Genomic DNA, 25,448 nt, shown 5'->3' on the forward strand with positions numbered 1-25,448 from the left:
ATGGTGTATCCCACCCAGCATCGGCTGCCTGTTGGTGAATGTGCAGGTCCCACTCCTGCCCTGCCTGCCACCTCTGGGCAGGGGTTACAAACCACAGGCTCAGCTAAGTCAGATCCCATGTTCAGGTAACACAAGTCCCACTTCACGCCAGTCAGCCTCTGCTCTGGTTTGTCTGTCAGTGATAAAACCACCTGGATGTCCTGCCATCCTATTCAGGAAAGAACAAATCAGGCCAAGATGTACTGCTGCTGAGAATCTCACCTCCCACCCCCCAGTGCCCACTCAGGTTTCGGTTATACCTGTCCCTCAAATATAACCCTCTCCATGCCCTGCCTTCCTCTTCTGCTGCCATGTTTGGGAAGAATGGGATCTACCTGAGGGGACTCTGCACTGCAGATCACCCAAGGAGCGTCTCTTGCTGGGATCTGAGCTCTCTGTAGGCAGTTGATTATTCATGTTTTGTTTGCTGGTTCAGTTTATTTTTAGTTGACAGAAACAGCTGTGAGGGGGAGAAAAAATGAGGAACAGAAACTGACAGCATGATTAACTTTTTAACTCAAATTGCTTCTCAATTAAAAGAATCTAAATATTCCCTGTGCTCCTCGTGCCACTTTTCCATGCTGGCAGTTGCTGTGCTCCTAGGAACATGACACAGTTTCACAGATGGAGGTGGAGGTGGGGCTGCACAGGAGAAAGACTGTCCACAGTTGCTCCTTCCTCTGGGGTCACCTCATGGGACTGGGGGACAACGCACGAGGTAAAAGGCCCAGCATGGCCAGCGCTGTGGGGTGGGCTCAGAGAAGCCATCAGGCTACTCAAGCTCAGCCTCCCCAAACATAAAATGAGATCTCTAGTGAGATTTCAAAGCTATTCCAAACCCTTGCAGGTGGAAGAGAACCAGAGAAGCATCCAGAAGTTCATGTTCTAACAATGAGAAGTGCTCGTAAAATCTTCAAACAAATCTCATACACGCTAGCACAAAGAAAGCTCAGCTCTGCTGGGACTGATGATGTTTATTCAAGGTACAACGCTGGGAAAGTTTCCAGTCACCAGTAACTGGGGTGCAGACATTTCCTGTCCTACAAGACAAGAGCTCCTCTTCTCACTGCTTTTAAGTCTTGTGAGTCTTGAAATTCACAAAATCTTCAGCCGAGCTAACTCGATATCTGCTTTTCCCTACATTGTTTTGTTTGCCTGCCAGTCTTTTCAATACACCTCCTTGTCCCACTCTGCCCTTTGCCTTGTGAAGATCAGGGCTTTCCTCTGAATCTTGTACTCAGGTTTGAACTTCGACTCCCAGTTGTTTGCCTAATTCCCCCTCACCCCCACACAAGGCCAGGAAGAGGGGTGTGCTGGGGAGGGATGGGGCAAGGTTGCAGCTCAGGACATCAGAAACAGACTCTGTCCAGGCAGACCCTGGCTCCCTCCCCCAGCAGGAATCACAGAATGATTCAGGCTGGAAAAGACCACGGTGGAGCAAATGGTCCCACCTCCCTGCTCAAGATGGGTCACATGACATAGGATTGTGTCCCAGGTGGGTTTTGATTATCTCCACTGAGGGAGAGTCCACCCCCTCTCTGGGAAGTCTCTTCAGTGCTCAGTGCACAGAAAAGTTCTTTCTCGTGTTCAGGTGGAACATCCTGTATTTTACTTTTTGCCCATTGCCTCTTGTGCTGGGCCCCAGCAAGCAGATCCTGGTCTTATGCTCTGACCTCTCCCCGCAGACACTGACAAACGAGGGCCACTCTCAGCTGTGTGTCCTCTCGAGGCCAAACAGCCCCGGCTCCCTCAGCCTTTCCTCGGCAGGGAGATGCTCCAATCCCTTCATCACCTTCCCTCTGTGGACCTGCTGGAGCAGGTCCAGAGGAAGCAATGGAGATGCTGCAAGAGGTGGAACCCTCTTGCTCTGGAGCCTGGCTGGGAGAGCTGGGGGTGTTCAGCCTGGAGAAGAGAAGGCTCCAGGGAGGCCTTAGAGCCCCTTCCAGTATTTAAGGGGCCTTCAAGAGAACTGGAGAGGGACTTGGGACACAGGCCTGGAAAGAGAGGACAAGAAGGGATGGCTTCACATTGATAAGGTTATCTTATTAGGAAGAAATTCTTGGCTGTCAAGGAGGTGAGCCCTGGCACAGGTTGCCCAGAGAAGCTGTGGCCACCCCATCCATCTCTCCAAGTGTTCACATCCAGGTTGGACAGGGGTTGGAACAACCTGGGATAGTGGAAGGCATCCCTGCTCATGGCAGGGAGTGGAACTGGATGGTCCTTCAGGTCCCTTTCATTCTATGATTCTACACCCACTCCAGGAGCTTGTCCTGAGAAGCCCAGAACTGGACACAGCATTCCAGATGAGCCTCACCAGGGCTGAAGAGATGGGCAGGACCCCATCCCTGACCTGCTGGCAATGCCCTTCCCACCCCAGGATCCCCCACCTTGGCCCCAGGACACGGCTGGTCAAGGGCAGTTGTGACCCCCAGAGCCTTCTCTGCAGAGCTGCTGTCCAGCAGGTCATCCCCAGCCTGGGCTGGGACACGCAACGACCTCCCCGATGCTTTAGCTCCAGCACGGACGCCCTCAGGCGCTGGATGTTCAAAGTGGAAATCATTAGGCAGTAATAAGCCCCCACTGCTCCCCTCAACAGCTCCCTTGGCCAGGCAGCCTCGGCTAAGCATAGGTGACTGTGAGCGACAAAGCACCAGCAGGGACGGCTGCTGCCGGCTGGGGCAGAGAGAGGAGAAGAGACTCCTGGCCCTCCGGGGGAGCGGGGCCGCCGCTGTGCCCCACACCCGCCGCCGGCCCGGGATAACGAGACCGCGGGAACAGCGGCTGCTCCGTGAGGGGAAGCGCAGCGCCCCCGCGCCGCTGCACCGCCCCGCACAGCAGGGGGCGCCGTGCCGCCCGCGCATGCGCCGCTGCGCCACATGTTTGAACCGCCAACTGCCCCAATTCGAATTCGCATCCTCGCTGACCAATCACAGCGCGCGGGGCGGGTACGGCCCCGCCCCCATCGGCCTCCTGGCCAATGACAGAGGCTGCTGTGTTTAAAACAAGTGCGCGCGGGCGGTGGGCGGGGCGGCGGCGCGGCGGGCGGGTCTGGCGGGCGGGGCTCCCGCCGCTCCCGGCGCCCACTGGGCGCGCCCGCGCTGCGAGCGGGGCGTGCCAGCGCCGCAGTTCCCGCCCGCCCTCGGCACTCCGGTCCCTCCTACTACCGTGCCGCTCTCTCGGAGCCGGGCACGGCGCTGTGTCCGTCCGCGCAGTCCCCGCGGACGCGCCACCATGAAGGCGGGCGGTGAGTGCGGATCTGCCCGCGGGTTCCGCGGGTGCTGCTGTTTCCCGGGTCCTCCTGCGCTGAGGGGCGGCTTCAGAGCGGGTTCTGCCTGCGGGGCGCCTCCTGAGGAGATCTGAGGGCGGGGGTTAACGGGATACTCCGAGCCCGGTCTGAAGGACCGGCAGCGGGTGGGGGGCCGGGCCGACGGCTGCGCGCCCAAATTCAAAAGCGGCGGGGGCGGTGCGGCCCGGCCCGGTGGGTGCTCGGGACCGGCTCTGCCCGTGCACTGCTCCCCGCCGGGGCCGTGCCTCAGCCCTTCCACGGGGTCCGTGGCTGTGGCTGGCGGCTGTGCCAGAGCGCGCCTGACCTCAAAGCCAAGGGGGCGAGATGTGCATTGCGCGTGGGATAACATCTCGGGCTTCTGTGAGTTTGCAGGGTGCGCAGGACTGTGCAGGAAACCACATTGAAAAGTAAGAGAAAGTGTTTTTTTGCTGTAAGGATGGCTGAACGATGATACTTGATTGCCCAGAGTGATTGTGGGATCCGCATCCTTGGAGTTGTTCAAACCCACCTGGATGTGGTCCTGCCCCGCTTGGCGGGACGGTTGAACTGGGTGACACCCAGAGTTCTCTTGCAGCCTATACCACTGGTTTTGTGAAGCAACACATTGGAAACGAACCTGTGCCACTTCCTATCTATAGAGTTTACATTGAGTTGCACATCTACCCCCTGGTCCCTATTTGGATGCTCATATAGGCTGAACTGGCATCCCAGTTTGGGTGTCTATTTCATTTTCATGGCAATAATACCGCTGAGGATAATACATTTTGTATACATATATATGTATGTGTGTGTATTTATATATAAATATTGCACTGAAATAATACTCCAGAAGACATAGGCAATGGATCTTCCATAGGCTTGAGTAGATTTGGTTGTCTTCCTAATATCTCTGGTTGTGTTCCAGGGACTGCTGTCAGTTCAGAAGGAAAAGCTGGGGCATGGGGGAGGTAAATGAAGTGACAGTAGTGACAGTTAAACTATTTGTTACTACTGAACAGGGACAGCTGAACTGTTTGCCGCTACTAAACATGGTCACAGGAGTCAGGGCTCAGAGGGGCTCTTGGTGAAAGAGCACTTGAGCCACCCCTTCTGAGTTTCTGGGCTTCATTAACCAATCTGAACAAGCCCTTTCTGCTCTGTCGCTTAGTCTTATGGCATAAAGAGGTATGAGCTATATATCCCTGGTTAATGTGTTTGCAGAGTCCTGCACTGCAGTGAAGAGGTGCTCAAGTGAACACCTGTGTATGTGTGTAATACTATGTAGTAGCTTTTTCTTTTGCTGTTCTATCACTAACTGAGGTGTCCTGTGTTTTTCTTTTCCAGTGGTTCACTGTAGATGTTCCAGATGTTTTTCTTTCCCTTCAAAGCGAAGGATAATAAAACGGCCTCGAGTCCTGACATTCTTGAACCTCCCCGAGGATGTTCTGTTTCACATCCTGAAGGGCCTCCCTGCTGCAGACATCCTCTCAGTCAGAGCTGTAAGTGTTGCAGCTTCCCCTCTGCCAAGCTCAGTGCTCAACTCTGCTTCCAGGAGCCTGGACTGCACACACAACAGGCTTCTCATGTCACAGAGCCTGAAGAAACCCAAAGAATACCTGCAAGGTTGAGATTTTTGCTGTCCCAGGGAGTTTCATTTCTCACTGCTCAGGTTAAGAGTAGCAGCAGTATTTGACTGCTTTTTGTACCTTTTCTGTGGAAATTGTCCTGCCAGATTACTGTGGCTGAACAAATGGGTTTAGTTTGGCATCTCTTGCCTTACTGGTTATGAGGCAGACAACAAATTAAACATAACTTGTGATGAATTAGTTACTTCTCTAAAATAAGATTGCAAAGACCTGTTTTTCTGTTGGTCCTTTTATTTTGGTAATCATTATTTTGTGTTCCCTCCATGCAGGTGCACTCACATCTTAAATACCTTGTGGATAATCATTCCAGTGTTTGGGCACATGCAAGTTTCCAAGACCTGTGGCCATCTCCAAACCATCTGAGGATGTTTGAAAGGTAAGTTTCAAACATCAAATTTGTCTGGCCTTTTAGAAGAGAATGTTTGAAGGAAGATTAACTGTTCTAATCAGTCCTCAGTGTAATTGAGGGATCTGAGTTGTACAAAGAGGGGAAATTTTTGCTTTGGAATGAAAAAATGTTTGACTTCAGGTCAAAGCTGCAGCTGATCACTGCTGCCTCTTTAACCAGAGCAGGGCCTATTGCATATACCAAAGTTATTTCTCTTCACAGGCATTAATATTCCAGATTGGAACGTAACACATTCCCTAAAACCTCTTTCTGGTGCTCCTATGTGAATGAACAAGTGAGGTCAGGGGCTCCAGAGAATAATCCTGTTTCTAAGTCTAGGTTGGCTTGGTCACTTCTTGTACAAACCGGTGTATTGAAAAACAGGTGAATTTCAGTAACAAAGTTTGAAAGGGTAACAATAAATCTGCTTTAAAAAGATGGAGAACATCTTTTTATCCATCTGATTTGAAGGGGATCCATTGGTGTTGGAGATTTCTTTAACGTGTTTAAATGGCATTACAATGGTTTTGCTTCTGAGTGTCACTTCTTTTTGAGGCAGACCAGTATATGCACATCAGCTGGGGAGGGAGGAACACAAGGGCTTGATGTTTTGATGCATGTCCTTGAGGGCACAAGGACCAAACTGTAGATTCTGGTGCTAGGAAGGATTTTAACCTCCAGGGCCTTCTCTGTTTGCCCTTCAGGGCTGCTGAAAGTGGTAACTTCGAAGCTGCTGTGAAGCTGAGCTTGGCGTACCTGTACAATGAAGGCTGTAAGTGTGGGAGCTTCTCCTGGGGCTTTGGGGAATGTGGCATAGCACAAGGAAATTTTACATTGCTCTGCTTAGGCACTGGCCACAAAGCTGCCATGTGTTCAGTGATGGGGCAGGATACAGCCTAGGAATTCAGGGTTAGGAGTTATCCACTGCAAACTTTGTGACCTGCTTTGGTAGTGGGATAAATGTATCAAATGGCCTGACAAGTGACAGGAGGAGCCTTCTCACACAGGGTCCTGGCAAGGCAGTTGGTATTTGCAGAATGAACCCCCCAACTTAGGTTATGTGTTCCTAAAGCCTGACTGTAGTAAGATTTTTCTTCTTTAGCAACCTCCATGATTTCTAAGGTTCTAAATTACAGAGACAGTTCAACCTTTTCCTGATTGTTTCCTCTTGTCTGTCTTGGCCTGACTGAATGCCAAGTAGGCATTGTGAACAAACTCCACTTTACTCCTGGCTTTCTCTCTGGTTCAGTGTCCATCACGGGCCACGGACGTGCAGAAGTGAATGGAATAAAGGCATCTCACTACTTCAGCTTGGCAGAGCACCTGAATGTGTGTGCAGTCCCCTTTATCTGGCTCTTCATCCGTCCTCCCTGGTCCTTCTCTGGAAGCTGCTGTAAAGCTGTGGTCTATGAGAGTCTCAAGGCAGAATGTCAGCTTGACAAGGTCAGGTTTCTTTCTGCCTTTGGTTTTACCCTATGTCAGTAACTGCATCTCGCTATTTTGGAAAAAATACTTTTGTTTCCCCAAGGAGCCTCCTGTGCTCTTGTTGTTTCAATGACTGTGGCTCAGTCATTTATTGACTTTATTGCCAAACAGCACATGATAAATCATGAGTGCTAGAGGCCTGTACTGTCTCTTCGGAGAGGTTCATTGCTATCTCAGGGATAACAAAACATAGAGAAAAGAAGGGGGAAGAGTGATTGAAAGATAAACCAAAACTGTAGTTTGAAATTACTGAATTGCTGTGGTTTAACAATGCTTTATTTTGATGCTTTCTTCAGGCTCAGAAAGGATCTATTCTCCACAGCTTGGCTAAGGTTTTGAATTTCTTTGAGGTGAGCAGTATTTCTGATGTGATGGGTTTGGATTTGGGTTTTTTCCTGGTGATGCTAATGCTGTTTACCTTGATTAAAAACATAAATCAGCCAGATGCTCTTTTACTCCTCATGGGTCCCAGGAGTTTCTGTTCTCATGAGTTTAATTTACTGGTTGTTTAAAGGAACATTATTAACTTACTTTATTGAATTGTACAAACAGTGAAATTAATTTTGGCTTAATCATGGGCTTGCAGTATGTTCAGCAAAACAAAAAATAAAATAAAAAGCCTTCAGTGGCAAGCAAGCCAAAAAGCATTTGTCTGGCTGAGGAAAAGCACTAACTGCTCTAAGAGCCTGCATCTGCAAATGGCAGCACTGAGTGGATGGGGGAGCATTCCTCATTCCAAGGGCATTCCCAAGGGATGGATTCTGCTCTGTAGCTTTAGCACAGTGTTCTGTAGCTTCTGAAGTGTTGAGGCATCCACTTGTCCAGACAGAAAGAATACCAATATATGCCTTTTCTATTTAGGATGAAGGAAAAAAGAAAGAATCCCTTGAAATGCTTGAAGAATCATCAAAACAGGGTTGTTTAATCAGCTCCTACCTCCTTTGGGAAAACAACAGAAAAGCTGCTGTAAGTAGTAATTTTTTGTCTCCAAACAACTTTCACACTAACTTCTGGATCTCTATTATGTGCAAGGAATGTCCTCAGAAAGGAATTGCTGTTCCTCAGAGCTTATCTCCTTCATAAACAAGAAGGTTGCTAAGAACTCTCTGAAGTGAGCTCTGGTGTCTGCCTGGGTGTTCGAAATGAGGCTATGAGCAGTTGTAGCCAAGGTGCCACAGAAGTTGCTTTGCTCCAACACTGCTGAAGGCCTGGGCACTGCTGGCCAGTGAACCCAGGGCTCTGGGGAGCAGGAGGGGGAGGCTCCTGCCTTGTCATCAATAAATCTGCCAAAGCTGTCCCCTTGGACTCCTGAGTGAATGCTCTCATTTCCTGTGAGACCTTGGACAAGAACTGAAAAAAGGTTCTTAAAAACAGTGGTATCATGATAAGAAACAGACTTGTTGCTGAAATAATAGATGTACCTCCAGGCAGCGTTTTTCTCTGGATACTGGTGCTACAGTTCTTCTGTTTGTTGTGTAAAGGCTGTGGGTTTTTACATCTGTTTTATTCCTCTCTGTAGATGTTGGATCCTGGCAGATACCTCCAAAGTCTCAGGAAGCTACGAGACTACGCAGCCAAGGGCTGCTGGGAAGCACAGGTAAGACTGAGTTTTCCCAGGAAAACAGTCTTTATTTGGTCCTTTTTGTGCTGCCATTGTAGGTTTAAATTTCTCTTTTTAGAAGCAGGACCAGCAATGCTGAGTAATGTCTTTATGTGTACATCTGTATCTACTCTGCAGATTCTCTTCTTTGGAAAATTGCAGCACACCAGTGGTAGAATGGAGTAAAGATGCATCTTTTGATGAACTTAGAAGACTGGCCCCAAATAATCTGTGTGCTCAATATTTAAACCAAACTAAGAACTACCAGTTCAAGTAGTTTGCCATGTTCAGTGTTTTCAGCAGGAAAAGCAGAGGATCATCCTCTGCTGCCTTAGTTTGCATTTGGTAAAATAAGCACACTTTCTTTTGTGTTCTCTCTACTACAGATAGCTTTAGCCAAAGCTTGTGGGAATGGAAACCAACTAGGATTAGAAGCAAAATCTTCCAGGGAAATGGTTTCTCAAATCTTTCAAGCTTCCCTTCCTATCAGCAAGCAAAGCATCTTCACTGTGCAGAAAGGAATGAATGAAATAATGAGGTAGGAACTCCAGGAGTGAGGCCCCACAGCAGAAACTATTCCCTATTTCCCTGTACACCTCTACAATCCTTCTACATTTTCTCTAGGCAACCTGTGCCAGGGCCTAATGGCCCTCACAGGGAAGAATTTCTTCCCAATATCCCATCTAGCCCTGTCATCTGTCAGTGTGAAGCCATTCTCCCTTGTCCTGTCACTTCAGGCCTTGTCCAAAGTCCCTGTTGACTCCCTTTTCCTGACTAAACACCCACAGCAGTGTCACCTGTGTTAGCCTGCCCCTTAATCCTTACAGATGAGTTCCGTATCCTTCCCTAGGCAGATCTCAATACATTCCAGTTGCTCTCTCACGTGTAGGGCAGCTCCATCATTTCCCCTTGCTGGCGTTGCTTTCCTAAAAAAGTACATTACCATCCATGGCAGCATTCCAGCCACATGGCTGTCCCACTGTGGCTCTGCAATGGCAATAGGATCGTGGCTCTGTGACCACACACACATCTCCAACTCCTCCTGTTTATTCCCCACACTGTGTGTGTTGGTGTGCAGGGAGGGGATGGAGCAGGCAGGTTTTCCAGGAAGGCTGCAGGAGGATCCACTGCAGCCACAACCCCACTTGAGAGAGCTGGCTCTTCTCTTGGAAAGCATCTCATGAACACTTGTCACTGCTCTGCTTGGCCTGGCTCATTCTCCAGTTGGATGTCATGGTATGGGACACCATTTCCCAAGTTCTTCCTTAAGTCTTTCTTCCTGTTCTAGGTATATCCTGGTGGACTGGCTGGTGGAAGTGGCTACCATGAAGGACTTCTCTAGCCTGTGCCTTCACATGACAGTGGGATGTGTGGACCGTTATTTGACGCTGAGACCTGTACCTCGTGCTCGGCTCCAGCTTTTGGGAATAGCCTGCATGGTCATTTGCACACGGTGAGGGTTCTGGCTGGTGAGCAGAGGTGATCATTATGATCTTCCAAATTCTTTCCTGCAGCTCAAATTTCTTCCCCAACCCCATCTCTTGCTTGTAATACTGGAAAGGCTCTTTGACTTTCCTCTAATTTGACTGCTATTTAACTGTGTTTACAGACAAACACAGACTCTGTAAATGAGGCAGAAAAGGTAGTTCCTTGAAGGTTTTTTTCTTAATTAAACACATGGTTGTAGTTGTGGATTGCTCTAAATGTATTCCATCATCAACTGGAGTCTTTGGCACCATACTGGCATGAGAAAGCTGGAAAGGAATAAGAGCAGCAGTGTTCCATAGCTGAGCCTGTGTACACTCAGATGAACTGCATGGTGTGGTGGAAGATTATCCTTCTGTGTTAATTTCCTTAATATCTTGCATCTTAACCTAGCAGAGGCTTCATAGATGAAGAATTAGGATCAGAGAATCACAGACTGGATTGGGTTAGAAGTGACCTTAAAGATCATGTCATTCCACTCCCTGCCATGGATGGGGACACCTTCCACGAGCCCAGGATGCTTCCAAGCCCTGTCCAGCCTGGCCTTGGACACTTCCAGGGATCCAGGGGCAGCCACAGCTTCTGTGGGCAACCTGTGACAGGGCCTCCCCACTCTCACAGCCAAGAATTTCTTCTGTATTAGGAAGAACATTCCAAATTAGGAATGTTCTAGTAAGTGGTTCCATCTTACAGGTGAAATAAAGAGCTGCAATTCTTTCTTTGCTGGTCTACCTGGGAAAGTACCTTGTGAAGTTGTTTAACTCTGGTCATTGTGGGTGCAGTTATCTGCTGTAAGTGCAAAAATCCCCTTTCTGCTGGGGCTAACTTAATATTTAACATTACAGTTTCATCAGCAAAGAGATGCTGACGATACGGGAAGCTGTGTGGCTGACAGACAATTCCTACAAATATGAAGAGTTGGTCAGAATGATGGGCGAGATCATTTCTGCCTTAGAAGGAAAGATAAGGGTGAGTTTAGAAAGTGGATGGAATATTTCCCCCCCCCTTCCTTGGGCTGCTCTTCAAGTCAGGCTGTAGCAGATCCTATCTAATGAGTTGGGGCTTTAGGTCAGGGTTCTCAATCAACTGTGGAGCCCGTGCATGTCTCAGAGCATGCAGATACAGAACCCTCTGCAGAGATTAAAACTTCAGTTTTAAGAGGCCATTTATTCTATCACTGGAGAATGCATTGATGTCAATGTAGTAGTTAAACAAAAAAGCCCCAAACCAACAAAAACCATCATGTGGAAACAGCTGTTCTAAACACTTTGTCCTGGTCTTGTATTTCCAACCTCTGTTCTTCTTTCTGCACTAGGTACCCACCATTTTGGACTACAAAGAAGTTCTGTCAAGCATCGTCTTGCTGGAGAGAAGAACTCTTCACCTTTACAGCTTCATCTGTGAGCTGTCCCTCCTGAACACGAGCCTCAGCATGTATTCCCCAGCCCGGCTGGCTGCTGCTGCACTGCTGCTGGCCAAGATGCTGCATGGGCAAGGTAACCAATCTTACCTCAAGCACAGAGTGCCAGTCTGCCTTCTCTTTCTAGGGAGACTTTTTGGGGTTTTTTGGGTGTTTGTTTTTAGACAAGATGTCCCAATCACTTGGCTGGGGGAGGTGGAGACAAGGGTGGAGAAGAGGGAGACAAGTATAAGAAGTTAGAATGAAGAGCTGAGTTCAGTCTGTTTGGCTGTATTGGGCAACCCAGATGATTAGAGGGCTGGAACAGTTCTGCTGTGAGGAAAGGCTGGGAGAATTGGGATTGTTCAGCCTGGAGAAGAAAAACTTCAGGGTGACCTAACTGTGGCCTTCCAGCACCTGAATGAAGCTGACAGGAGACATGGACAGGAGTCTATTTACAAAGGCCTAGAGAGACAGGACAAAATGGCTTCCCACTGCCAGAGGACAGGGTTAGATAAGATATTGGGAAGGAATTTTTTCCCAAAAAAAGGGTGGTGAGGCCCTGGCACAGGTTGTCCAGTGAAGCTGTGGCTGCCCCTGAATCCCTGGAAGACTTCAAGGCCAGGTCAGACAAAGTTTGGAGCAAGCTGGGATAGTGGAAGGTGTCTGCCCATGGCAGCGAGTGGAATGAGATGGACTTTGAAGTCCCTTCCAACCCAAACCATTCCATGATTCTCTGATTCTGTTTTACCTCTTAATAGCAGTGATGAACTAGAGCATCAGCATCAGGCAAGCTTTGTATTTAAATGAGACTGAAGATTTCTATCGTTAGGTATAACATCAGTTTGGCAGATAAAGCTGTCTTTAAAGCCAGTTGTGAACTTGAACAAACTATGGACAGATATAAGCTTGCAAATATCATGATTGTTATCCTATTAAAAAAGAAAGCTGACTAACTACTACACTTCATGAATATGTAACTCAATATATGAATATGTACTCTCTTCTCCAGCACACCCTTGGACCAGCCAGCTCTCTGAGTGCACTGGTTTCTCTCAAGAAGATCTCTTGCCCTGCGTGCTGAGCCTCCACCAAAAGTGGTAATGGTTTTGGGACTCTTTGAGGGGACACATGAGTACTTGGATTGCAGCTCTTGCAAATGTGCTGCACCTCTGCACCTGTACAGTTAGCCCTCCCAGTGAAGGAGGGGCCTTTGGTTAACTGCCTTGCTTCCCTGCCACAAAGCACTAATGTCCAGTTCAGGGACAGCTGTTCTATTTCTGCCAGCTGGTCTGGCCCTGGGTCACAGAAAACAGGGACAGAAAAGGAATTAGATGCTCACATGCTTAGAAGCCACCAGGTGTCCTGATGAAGCTGCTGAAACACCAGCTCCCTTAGCACAGCACTGAGGGACAGAGGAAAATTACTTAACTTGGCAGGTTTTCTTAATATTGTTTCATAGAATCCATTGTAAGATAGGGGTTTCAATCTTTCTTTCCAGCTTCCATGATGATGTCCCAAAGGATTACAGGCAGGTGTCCCTAATGGCAGTAAAACAGCGATTTGAAGACGAGCGCTATGAAGAAATCGGGAAAGAACAGGTGGGTGAGCTGTGGCTGCATCTGCTGGCTGACACCCAGAGCAGAGCTACTGCCCCATGGCAGGCTGTGTGAATAAAGTGGGAGTTTAAAAATTGAGTTGCAGGGACTCTTAACTGCTGTTTGAGTGCCTGTGGGAAGAACTCACTGGGATGGATTTCTCCTAGAAAATAAATAGTGTCCTTCTGGCTACTTAGTTCTCATAAGAATCTCATGGTCTAAGTCTTACAGGTGCTTTGATTTTTTAAATCTATTTATTGAATATTTTAGGTTATGAGTTACAGCCAGCTCTGTTCATTGTTGGGTGTGAAACAGAAGGACCCAGAGCCCAGTCCCTTGCACAGGAATGTAGTGGAAATTCAGACTTTCCTCAGCTCTCCCTCTGGAAAGAGAGCTAAAAGGTGAGTGTAACTTATGGCTGTCAGCAGCTCTGAAGATCAGCCAGAGCCTTTCCTCCTCTCTGGTACCCTGAGGTTTCATTCCTAAATACAGTTCATTTTCCTGTCACCATCTTGACATACCTATTAAAAGAGCTGGAAAATACTTGGATTTTAACATGTGATTTCTGGGGTGTTTTGCTACAGGAGGAGGGAAGACAGCATTCAGGATGACAGAGGCAGCTTTGTAACTACGCCCACAGCAGAGCTGTCCTCCCAGGAAGAAAGTCTGCTGGATAACTTCCTTGACTGGAGTTTAGATTCCTGCTCTGGGTATGAAGGTGATCAGGAAAGCGAAGGCGAGCGAGAAGGAGACGGTGAGCAGTTTATTCTTATAAACAGCAGCCAAGAGGATTAAACCTGTCTTTTCATTTTTGCTTAAAACTGTTTCTCAGGCACCAGATGCCTAAACTTTCAGCTGAAGACCAGTTGGAAAAATTCTTCCCCTTCCCCCGTGGTTATAATTGTTAAACTCTCTCAGAGGTATCTATCTGTTCTTTCTCTGCACTGCTTCAGAACATGATGAGGGGTTTTGTATTTGCTCAGCATTTCAAAGTCAGGCTGTTTGCAGTGCACCAATGTGATGAATGAGCCACTGTCTTGGAAACACTAATTAGATGTTAGGTTTTGCTGACCCTGGGCCTGGCTGCTCATTTTCCAACAGCTCTTAGTACCTGTTCAAATAGTCTGAGGGAAGAAAAGATGCTGTGTGAATAGAGGGTGAACTTAGTGCCCTGCCTTCCAGGTGTAAGCAGACAGAAGGTTGAATCTTGCTTCGCTTTTTTCTGCTTGACTCTGTGCTGAGTGCCTGCTTGGTTCTGGATGGGGACAAACTAAGGTTTCTCTTTTCCCATCCTGCAGTGACCAGCCCCAGTGGAATCCTGGATGTGACAGTGCTGTACCTGGACCCTGCAGAGCACTGTGGCCAGGACTCCAGTGATGAGGACAGCCTGCCCGAGGAGTGGGATGGCTCTGGGGCACCCCATAGGGAGGGGGAGCTGCCAGGGGCATATCTCACCCCAAGGAATCCCAACCCAGAGGGGAGCTCGGGCTACTCTTCTGTCAACACTGCCAGTCCTACGTCTTCTGTTGAAGGCAGCCCTGGAGCTCCTCCCAAACCTACCTCAGCACTCCCCCACGGCAATTCCATGAGCAGGGAGCCGTGCCAGCCCCACTACCTGCACAGGAGGCAAGTCAAGAGAAAAAACATGGCAGAACACACTGAAGAAAGACTGAACTTGGCCTTCTTAAGTCTCTGATTTCTTCATGCTTTTAACTTTACCAGGATTCTCAGAAACCATATTTCTGTTGCAGTCATACAGGGATGACAGTGAATAATTGTAAATACCTCCAAAATACCTTCCCTTCAACCTTGTCTATCTTGTACATCTGGCCTATTTTCTCCATTCACAGCTGCCTTTTTATGTATCCCCTATTGCCTGATCCTCTGCTACGGTTCTGCTCTCTCTATGAAATTCATAGCCCAGTTTTATCATCACTCTTAGTGATAGAAAAGAACTGTCCTATCCCTTGCTTCCTCTGAGACCTGGCACTATGAATGAAATTAATTGACATTTGTTCTCAAGTTTCTGAATGTAACACTATGCTTGAATTCTTCCACTTGAAAGACCTATTTTGAGGTTGTGCTGCCTTTTTACTTTGTCCAGGTCTCCCTCAGCTCCCCTCTTCTTGTCTATGGCATTTGCTGCACTGACACAAGGTTTTTATTGAAAAACCCCAGAGGTAAATGAAGGCTCACTGCAGGTCTGAGCTGCTCTCTCACCTACCTCTCACATGGTTTAAACTCCATTTGCATCTTCTCTTGTTGCCATGTTTTCTTCACCTGAAAAATCCTTCTGTGCCTTAACACATAGGAATTGGAATACCAAGGTACAAGACTTCAAAAAGATGTCACTTGAAGCTAACACTGGAACTGGACTCCAGGACTGTTTAGAATTTACTGTGGCATTGGCAACAGTTCAGCTACACACGGTGTAGTGAGTGTTTATTGACTGTTTTTTTATAAAATTGTTTTGTTAGTAGAGATGAATCCTAGTCTTCCTTCCCCTCATTCCCTGCCTTGAGGCTTGTAGAACTGCTGGGATGAGGTCAGGGTTTACCTCTGAGCTGAATTCTGATTGGTTAAGTTGCAGTGGCACTGCCTGAAGGCTATTCACACAAATCTCACAAGGAGCACAGACCTCAAATCACCCTCACAACCCTACAGCAGCTCCAAAAAGGCCTTGAATCTTCCAAATAACCAAGAGCAGCCTTGGGTACTTGTCCACAAAGTTTATTATAAAACCACGTACTGCCACTCTCATTCAAAAGAGAAAGTCCCTGATTTAGTTTCCTGGCCTATGGTGGCTCCACTGCAGTTCTCCAGCTACTGCTTCCTCTGATCTGCCATGCAGGAGTCTCTTCACATTAATTTGGTACAGCAGCAGCTCAAACTTCAGCACTGGGTCACATTAACATGGGAAGAAAACACTTATAAAAATTTCTCTCATTCTAAAACTAGTAAAAGTGAAAATATATCTGGGAAAGGCCTCACTGCAGAAAGCTCTGAAGTCTTCCTTGATCTGAAAAAATAAAAGCAGAAAAGGGGAGATGAATCAGTTTAATTCCTTCCCAGGAGGAGGAAATTAGGTGAAGAGCTGGCTCTGTGCTCCTGCTGCTGGATGCAGAGCCTTGGCTGATGCAGCCCTGCACTAAAATCAGATCTGTCTCTGTATCAAGCCTCATTCTTTGAGGTGCCTCATGGCTAAAATAGCACCTAGGCACTAAAACCAGAACTAGAGGCTGCTTTCTGAGAGAGAAAAGCAAAAACTACAGCCCAGAGCTTCAGATATAAAAAAGAAAAAATTACCAGATGGCCTGAGTCTGCATTTTGTTATCACCTTCACAGCCCTGCAGCCCCTTCAGCATTTGCTTTATTAACCCTTGTAGTATTCCTTCACGGGCAAGTATTTCCAGAAAAAACTTGAGAAAACACATGCTAAGCCTGGCTTTGTGTAGCACTGGACTGGTTTCAATAGGGAATGACATGTCAGGAGGAGCAGGCTGGTTTCAGCTGGAGAGAGGTCACAGCCCAGCCTGTTCTGTCCTCGCCCGCCTGTGGCAGCACAGGTCACATGGAGGCGGTACCAGCACTCACCTCAGGGCACCACTGGGACATCCACGGAGTCATAAGCTGAAGCTTTAATCTTTTCCAGTGGCTTCCCAAGGAGCTGCCGCAGGGCCACGTAGTCAGGCTTCTCCTCGTACTCCAGTGCCACCACCTGCTCCAGGTAGTTCTCCAGGGCATCTGCAAGGAAAGGGACTCATACTGGAGCAGCACAAACTCCAGCTGCCAAGTGGCCATTTCAGGCTGCTTGTCCTGCAGCCCCTCAGGCAGCTGCAGAGAGGAAAACCAAACCAAGGCTAATACAAAGCTCAAATCACCAAATTATACAATAAAATAGAATCACCAACTGGTTTGGGTTGGAAGGGGCCTTGAAGCCCATCTCCTTCCACCCCTTGAACACTTTTCAGACGTGGGACAGCCACAGCTTCTCTGGGCAACAAAATGGGATGGGTAAGTGTTGGAGTCACTCCCAGATTGGGGTGACCCCGGGTGGTGGTAAAGTCTCTCCTCCAACCCGTGCCTTCAAAGAAAGGCTCAGTAGTCTTCAGTCGTCTGGTCTCAAGGCAGTTTATTGCACGTTATCTCAAGGCACACAGACTCCCTGGCATTCTCTCTGACTCCTTCTCCCTCTGCGTCCCTCTCCGTCTCCCTCGCCCAACGGGCTGGTGCCATCTTTTATATCACACTTTGCGTATTAAATGTTTATTGTTTTTCCCCAGTGCCTATATCACCTATATTGAACAGTGACTTTCTACTCTAAACCAATCTGTGAGTGCCAACATCACCATGAACATGGGGGTTAGGAAGGAGAAAGAAGGAGGACAGGGCACGCCTAAATCCCTCCATCTTAGAACTTCTGACCCCCATGTACAAAACTCAGACCCCTCTGTACAAGGCCTAAAACCCCCCTGTACAGCACTCAAAAATCCTACCTTTCACTTTGTGATTACTTCTATTATAATATCTAAACTTTTGTCATTTCTTGTTCTTCCTGCAAAGTTGGTAAATTGTTCCATGGGTCAAATTCAAAACCACAGGGGTTTCCAGCTGCCTGCCAGGGTCTCAGAGGCTTCTGACCTGGACCCAGAACATCCAAGAGTGTCTGAGGGACACCTTGGGTTCCGACAGGTAAGTGTCCTCTAGCCCCAGGTATTTAATTTCTAAACCCACCAGCACAGCTTGTCCCTTCAGCAAGGTTCATAAAAGCAGATCATGGAAAGCAGCCCTGATTCCTCTGTACAGAAAACAAGGGATTTGTTCCCAGCCTGCCAGACAGTTCATGCAATGCTTGGTCATCATCACCACTGGAAGCTATTCTGGACCAGCACCCCAGCACAGAGAAAGTTCTGGCTTCAGGTACAGTCAATCCTTCATCCCTGAGTTGCATTGCCACTGAGAGCAAGTCCATACCTGGAATGGATCTCTGCCTGAAGCACAGTCGGAGAAGGCATCTCACATCCTTTCTGTACCTGGAATAGTCAGCACAGAGTCCTGTCAGAAGGAGAAGCGATGGAGCAGGCACCTGAGCACCTGGCTTTGTCAACAGGGACAAAAAAAAAAATCCCCAAAAGGCTGAATTCAGCTGGCTGTGTTCTGCATGAAGCAGAACTCGGTTCACCAAACACTGGGGCCAGGCTCAGCCTTGGTTGTAGGATTTACCACATCCCAACACTGTGACCTGGGGATTTCAGTCACAAACCCCCCTCACTGCTTTCTGCTGAGTATTTCCCCGAAGAATAGATTATTTCTCCTACCTTTCTTTCTGTTCCACCACAGCTTTTACTTTGTCCAGCTCATCAGACCAAGGCAAAATGCCACAGAGCCATTTCAGAAGACAGTAGCCCAGAGATTCCAAGTCACTCCGTCGAGATGGTCCTGATGGGAAGCATGAGACATTCACATGTCACTCATGAAGGGGCAGAAGTAAAGAAATTCAGGAGCTTCATGAGGATGTGCTCTGGGGTATCAATACTCCCGGGAGCCCGCTAACATAGTTCAGGAATAACCTCCCAGCCTCTGGAGGAAGATTTCCTGAACACTGTGAAAGAGTAGTCATATCCCAACAAGGAGAAGGACAGAATTTGGCAGAGGCTGCCCAGGATAATGTGGAGTCTCCATCCCTGGAGGCATTTAGAAGTCATGTAGATGTGGCATTTGGAAATTTGGCTTACTGGTGACCTTGGCAGTGCTGGGTTTAAAGATGGACTCAATGATCTTAAAGGTCTTTTCCAACAAAAGTGATTCTATGATTTAAATGCCTTTCCAGCTCTCATTGCTTCAAGGTCAGAGCAGAGCCTGCTGCAAATCCGTTTTGGGCAGGGATCCAGTCTGCCTTGAAACAGATCCCTGCTAAGCCAGCACAAAGGGCCCTGTTTTCTATTCCCCACATGCCTGCAGCAGCCAAGGCTCCAGATGGAGCAGGAACATCCCTGCTGGAATCACTGAATGACCTGGCAAGTCCCAACACAGCAGCCATGAGGAGGCAGGAGTGAACAGCCCAAAGAGGAACCTGGTGCATGTGAATGCCTGGAAAGCAGCAGTGCCAGCAATGCCAGCAGGGAGCCTGAGCTCCAGGCAGCACCACCACAGGAGCAGTCCCAGCATGTGTCACAAACCCAGATCCACCTGTGCCCTTGTGGCTGTCCAGGCTGATGAACTCCACCGTGCCCTCGTGAGGGGTCCTGCTGCCCTCGCGCCAAGCCACGTGCTTCCCCCCGGGGCAGTAGCGGAACGCGAAGCCATAGCCAGCGAGGGTCACCTGCAGGGAAGCAGAGAGCACCCATCTGAGTGCAGAGCAGCCCCCAGAGCTTCCCCACAGCCCCTGCTTGAGCGCTGTCCAGCCTGCTCTGCTGCCCTGCCCAAGGCAGGGACCTGGAAGCTGCCTTATCCCAAATCACAATCCCACCTCCAGTGCCCTTTCCTGGCAGCACTGCTCCTGCTCCCTACCTGTGTGAGGTCTGCTGGGTTCAAATAGATGTTCTCAGCAGTGATGTCCCCATGCACGTACTCATTCTCATGAATGTACTCCAGGCAGTCTAGCTGGGAATAAACAGGGGGAGCATATCAGATCCATGCAGGCTCCTGCAGCACCCTGGCTATCACTGAGCTGAACCTTCCCCAGTTCCCTGCAGCCATGTGGATGAGCACTAAAAACAACACATCTCACAGCCTTCAAGTTCAAAGGTCAGGTTTTTCTCATTCTTCTTATCCCAAATTCCTTCAAGGTGACACAGTGCTCAAAAGATACTACTGAAGTTTACAGCAGGTTTAAAGACCCCACCCAAGCCCCTGGAGCAGCTTTAAAACACCTCTGGGAGATCCATAAGGAAGTTAGAAGTCTTTTCTGAAAAAGTCCCTTGGGAAGAATTGGTTCTCCACATACCACGCGAATTGCAATCTGAAAAGCTGCCTTCTCCCTCAGCAGGTGCAGGCCATCGCTCAGGACCGACTGAAGAGATCGCCCCAAATCAGAGAACACCAAAAACCTGCAGGAGAAAAGGGTTTTGCACATTGCAGTACTTACCTGGTTTGGAGACCCTGCAACAGACACTTGCAAAGTGATCCACTGGACCCCACTTCAACTCCAAGCTGACCTGGGAAAACACTTCCTTGACTTTTGGTAAGAGAAAACTTCTTATAAAGGAGACAGGTGTGCTCATCGTGTGTTGCAGACACACAGCCTGAATCTCCCCTTTGTGTTTAGTGTCAAGGACCAAAATAAGGTGTCCCCTGGCCTGAAGAGCAGCAGCAGCAGAAGTAACTTCACCAGCAACAAAAGGACTGAAGGAAACAAAGAGGCAATGAGATGCAAACCATTTAAGACATGATAGGAGCAGTGCATACAGTCAGGAGCTCAGGGGACAATGACAAAAGGACTAGTGGACAGCAACCAGAGGAGAGGGAAAGCCAGAGATGCTCAGACAGCCCAAGAGCTCAGTCACCTCACCTGTAGCTGTCTGCATGCAGTCCAAAGCCAACACAATTGGGGATGCCCAGCAGCGGCACGGAATGCCACTTCCTCCACTTCTCCACTACAAGAGAAGAGGACAGTGCAGCAGATGCTGCTGAGGAGCTCCAGGAGGAAGGAGTTAGGGATGCTCCTCCTCTGAAGGTCTGCACTGCCCTGGAGAACTGACAGTGGCCTCTCATCCTGACTCTGTCTCCAGAATTCCCGTCTGTTGTGTGCACTGGCATGTCAATGAATATACCACTGTAGAGCAAGAATGGAATAGGGAAAATTCTGGAAATATCAGAGCAGGCTACGGCATGGCATTGCTAGAGGGTGGGGGAAAACAAGGAGAGGCAAGAGAGAGAGGGTGAGGGACAAACAGATTTTTACACTTTTCCCAGAAGTGTAGATTTGACATAAATTATTACATCCCCCCTGCCTATATTCTCTGGGCACCTTTATTCTTGCTCAAGTTTGGGATCAATGGAGTTGATACCAGAGAGCTGCTGACAGAACCACCCATGGAAGAGGGACAGGAGAGTGAGCCAAGGTGAAACAGGCTGCAGGGCTGGACAGCTCCCAGACACATCAAGACAGAGTGAGGAGCCCAAGAAAGCTGTGCTCACTCTGCACTGTCCTACAGCACACAGACTGCTGGGAGAACTGGCATTGACCGAACTCAGCACTCTAGCACTAACCGAGCAGGGGATTAATTTATCCTAGCCTGGCCTTTCAAGAGATTCACATAACTGATGAAACAGAAATGACAATTATCCTAGGTCCTTGCCCTCCCAAGAAGCACCAACCTGTGCCTGCCTTTGCAGCTCGCTGGAAGAAATTCTGTTCATTGTAGATCCTCCCATCTTTGGCATCCTAAAGGGAACAGGGAGGAGCATTACTTCAGCCACACACATCCTGCTGGAAAGGGAAACTTGGGTAAGATTGCTATAAGACCTTAACTACCCATTTTAAAGAAAGCAAAGATTAACTAACAGAACTGAGAGCAGAGCTCAGGTGTCTTGGTTCCCTACTTAATGCTGCCCCTAACAACCACATCGACTCTGAGTATCAGCAGAGAACAGGAGAGGGGTCATCTCAGGTTGGGCCTTTCCAGCAGCCCATTTACAGCTGTCTGAGGGTTAACAGCAGACAAGGCAGTGCAGCCCAGGCACAGCATGGAGAGCTCTGGTCCCACAGCTGTTACGTTAACGGGAGCCAGAGGTGACCTTCTCAGCCACAGCAGGGATGAGGGCATTTCTACAGACATGCAAGTCTCTACAGAGAGCTGTAACATTTATTCTAGCTGTCAGAAAGTGAGACAAGTCTGTTTAGTAACATTTGAGGTATTGCTGTCATCGAGTGACCTCAACTGCACACAGTTCCCACTCAGAATGTCTGTATTTGCCTACACACACATTATCTATTCAACACTAACTCAGGACTGTTATCCTGAGTTAGGACTGCTATCCTGAGCTGCTATGCTGCATGGGAGAAAACAGCAGTGTCCTATTCTACCCGGTTTGATACAAAACTGGTATCAAAGACAGCTGGAGGAACAGCAAGCTGCAGACAACACAGATCATGTCCCAGATGGTATTTCACTCTGCATCTTTTTTAAACTTTCTTAAGCTGTTAATTCTTGATCATTGGTCTATAATTTCATTGGTGGTTACCTAGGGAACAGTGATCACAACCTGATTACATTAAATTTGGGGAGAGAAGAATCCATGCAGTAAACAGAAATACAGGGTGCTTTAAAAAGTCAGACCCCAAAAACACAAGCAAAACTGAGAAAACAGTGATAGGTAAAGGCAGACAGAAAATAGTGGAAAAGGGCAATTCTTTAAGATTTATTTTGAGAGCCACCAACCCAGCATCAGAGCAGAGAAACCTCCATCCTACTTAGTGCTGTATTGAAAGTAATAATTAGCAATAAAAAAGAAATCTTGTCTGTGAGCCCACGAGGGTCATCAAACCCGAGAGCCAAAATGCTCTCATGTGCCATATCACACTCCACAGTGCTCAGCAGACCACCAAGCAGACAAAAGAAAACCAGAGAAGTTGGGAGTCTTGCCTATAGAAGTGATTACAGTTTCCCACCAACTGGTTCTAGTTTTGTGGCACTTAGCAGATTTTTCTCATCCACACTGTATTCCTTCTCCATCCTCTTACATGTCTCCTCTGACAAAAGTCATGCACTTATCCAAGTGCATGCAAGAGCCCCACAGAGCCATCAGTCAGCACTGGCCCTCCTACAGACCAGCAATCCCCAAGAGCTACAGTAGACAAGAAAACAGTCTTTCAGCTCTGGTTTGTGAGCTACTAAAAATCAATTGACTGAATTTCCATGACAGAACAGCCGTTACTGGAAATAACACATTTCTGGAGACCCCAAGATATTGACAAAAGCTGGAAAGCTGGCTTGGAACTCCAACTAAAATTCCTATTTGATTTCAAAGTGTGCTCTGGCTTTACATAGTGTCTCCATGCTGGCTCTCACACAGCCTCGGCACAGCACCAAATTCCAACCTCTCCAGTTTCCCTAGACTTCAGCAGGGTGTGTGCACGCCTGCCAGAGAGGAGAAAAGTTGGTCTGACATTCCCGAATCAAGATCTCCACCTCACACCACCAAGTTCAGTTCTGCAGGTTCCTGAGCCTGGTCAATCAAAGCAGCAACCTTCTGTTATTAAGGCTCTGAGGTTTTTTAATACTCATATCCATTTTCTTCACACCTTTAGCAGAAAAGCCAACTGAAATCCCAGCACAACACGAGGTCAGATCCATCTCCTAACTTAGCAGGGGCCTCTCTGACCACTCTCTCCCAATTCCTCAGATACTCTCAGCCAAACAGGTCAGGACACAGTACTCTATGCACTATTCCTTACCCAAACAGATCAAAACTCACAAGTTTGAGGGAGTAGCTTTGCTTTTGAGGACAGGTTCCAGATGCTGACTGCGCTGTGGAAGGATGGAACAGATGTGGTTACAGGAGCATGGAAACAGACGTTGTGCATCATTAAATGCAGCCTGTGCAGCTGGATTAACTCATCCTCTGCTTATTTCCCTTGAGCTTTGCAAAGCAACCTCTGTGACAGCACCTTCCCAGATCACTACAAAGTAATTCTTACCTTGCTCCAGGAGCTCAGCACCCTGACATGCAGTGCAGTTCTGCTTAAGTCACAGAAGCATCTGGGCATGGCTACAGTATGGGGGAGCTTTGAGGGGTATGTAAAGCATAGATCATTAGTAGAATCTCAAAGGCGTCCCCAAACTCATTTGCTGAGCACTCCCTCCAGTTCACTCCATGGTTTGACAAGCCTGTAAGGGATGCCAAGTCCCTCTGCTCTGTATGGATGTTAAGAGTTGTATGTAGCTTCCCTTCTCCAAAAGGATTTGCACCCGTGACTTGGCTCACGACAGTTCCTCTTCTTGTGCTCTTAGACCAAATGCTATCCACAGGTTACCTGCTACTCACCACCTAAAACCTACTTCTATAAAAGCACCCTCCACTATTGATTTTCCTTTTTACCACATTTTTTTAAAAACATAGATGGATGCTCAGACTTTGTTATGCAACAGCTTGAATAATGAAAAAGAAAGTAAAGCCAAATATCAGACAAAACTTGGTAATGGAAAAAATTCCTCCTGGACAGTTTCCAAATTAACGAGAGAAGATCAAAAACTCCCCTTTGGAAGTTTACAACTAGACTGAAAAGATCAGCACTTACTAAATGGCTGAGAAACAGCCTATGTGCTGTGGTTGCTTTCTTTGGCCCCAAAACACACAGAGAATTGACATTTAGTGGGTATTGACACCACTCACAGCACAGGAACTCCTGTACAGTGCCAGCAAATAGTTTTTGGACCTAAAAGAACAGAAAGAGGAAGTGCGGCCCCAACAATGGCCATTCCATAATAACAGAACAGTCTGGCCTCAGCTTGATATTATGCTGGTGGCAGAGTGGCTGACAGGCAGATGCCCAGTGAGGAAATGGCTGGAGCTGGGCCAGGGCACGTTTAGGTTGGAGATCAGGAAAGGTTCTTCCCCCAGAGGGTGCTGGGCACTGCCCAGGCTCCCCAGGGAAGGGGCACAGCCCCGAGGCTGCCAGAGCTCCAGGAGTGCTTGGACAATATTCTCAGGGATGCCCAGGGTGGGATTGCTGGAGTGTCTGTCTGTGCAGAGTCAGGAGGTGGACTCCAAGGTACTTGTGGGACCCTTCCAGCTCAGAATATTGTATGAATGACGGATCCTGCAAGGCTGCGGGGCACCGCCAGCCCGGCGGACATCGCAGTGTCACCCACTCCGTGGGCTCTGGGGATTTCGGGCTGTCCCCACAGCTGTCAGCGAAGCCAGAGCCGGGGATCCCCCGCCTCTCGCCTCCCGGCCCCCTCTGCCCGCCGCGGGCCCCACAGTACCTTCGTACACCAGCCCGCAACCGCCCTGTTCCAGCAGCCGCACCAGCCTCCACCGCCGCCCTCCCTGGTCCGTCAGCACCGTGTCTGCCGGGAGCGGCGCAGCCGGGCCGGGCCGGGGCTTGCGGGGCGAACGGGGTCCCAGCCGGGCCGCGGCCGCCCGCGGGGAGGGGGAGGCGGCGGGGCTGGGGGCTGGCGGCGGGCTCGGGGCCCGCGCTGCGGGCTCGGTGTGCTCCTCAGGCGGCGCGGGCAGCCTCCCGCCGCAGGCTGGGCAGAAGCGGAACGCGGGCTCCACGGCGAGCCCGCACTGCGGGCAGAACCGGCTGGGCCTGCGGGACACGGACAGCGTCAGAGCCCGTCCGCCGCCCCGCTTCCACCGCCCCGCTCCCGCCGCCCCCAGCACCTTGGGGAGCCGCCGGACAGCTCTGCCCGCGGCCGCTCCGGGGTCTGTGTCGGTGTCCGTGTCCCTGCCCCCGTCCCGCGCCGCCCGCGCACCCTCCTGCCCGACATGGCCCCGCCGGAGCAGCCCGGGCCCGCCCGCCGCGCCGCCACCGCCACGGCGCAGGCGCCCTCCGGGCTGCACCTCGTTCTGGCGGGATAGCGGAGCTGCTGTGGG

The 25,448-nt window shown here is 49.1% G+C and overlaps 2 protein-coding genes across 2 annotated transcripts; one reads left to right on the plus strand and one right to left on the minus strand.

Moving 5' to 3' along the window:
* Positions 1 to 3,161: 3,161 nt before the first annotated feature.
* Positions 3,162 to 15,388, plus strand: CCNF (cyclin F). The gene is made up of 17 exons (XM_053958001.1): positions 3,162 to 3,283; positions 4,649 to 4,803; positions 5,220 to 5,326; positions 6,043 to 6,110; positions 6,588 to 6,781; positions 7,120 to 7,173; positions 7,685 to 7,789; positions 8,343 to 8,420; positions 8,810 to 8,961; positions 9,712 to 9,876; positions 10,754 to 10,877; positions 11,224 to 11,404; positions 12,320 to 12,407; positions 12,809 to 12,908; positions 13,176 to 13,306; positions 13,490 to 13,659; positions 14,204 to 15,388. The coding sequence occupies exons 1-17, from the start codon at positions 3,271 to 3,273 to the stop codon at positions 14,599 to 14,601; spliced, it is 2,283 nt and encodes a 760-aa protein (XP_053813976.1). The 5' UTR covers positions 3,162 to 3,270; the 3' UTR covers positions 14,602 to 15,388.
* A 231-nt stretch (positions 15,389 to 15,619) lies between these two features.
* On the minus strand, positions 15,620 to 25,367 carry VRK3 (VRK serine/threonine kinase 3). Its single transcript, XM_053957897.1, has 12 exons — positions 25,236 to 25,367; positions 24,836 to 25,161; positions 23,325 to 23,377; positions 21,225 to 21,291; positions 20,416 to 20,500; positions 19,852 to 19,954; positions 19,416 to 19,508; positions 19,095 to 19,227; positions 18,224 to 18,344; positions 17,880 to 17,938; positions 16,500 to 16,649; positions 15,620 to 15,924 (listed from the first exon to the last, which is right to left on the minus strand). The coding sequence occupies exons 1-11, from the start codon at positions 25,340 to 25,342 to the stop codon at positions 16,501 to 16,503; spliced, it is 1,296 nt and encodes a 431-aa protein (XP_053813872.1). The 5' UTR covers positions 25,343 to 25,367; the 3' UTR covers positions 15,620 to 15,924; position 16,500.
* Between the last annotated feature and the right edge of the window lie 81 nt (positions 25,368 to 25,448).

Source organism: Vidua chalybeata, chromosome 16 (assembly GCF_026979565.1).
Source record: "Vidua chalybeata isolate OUT-0048 chromosome 16, bVidCha1 merged haplotype, whole genome shotgun sequence".
NCBI lineage: Eukaryota > Metazoa > Chordata > Aves > Passeriformes > Viduidae > Vidua > Vidua chalybeata.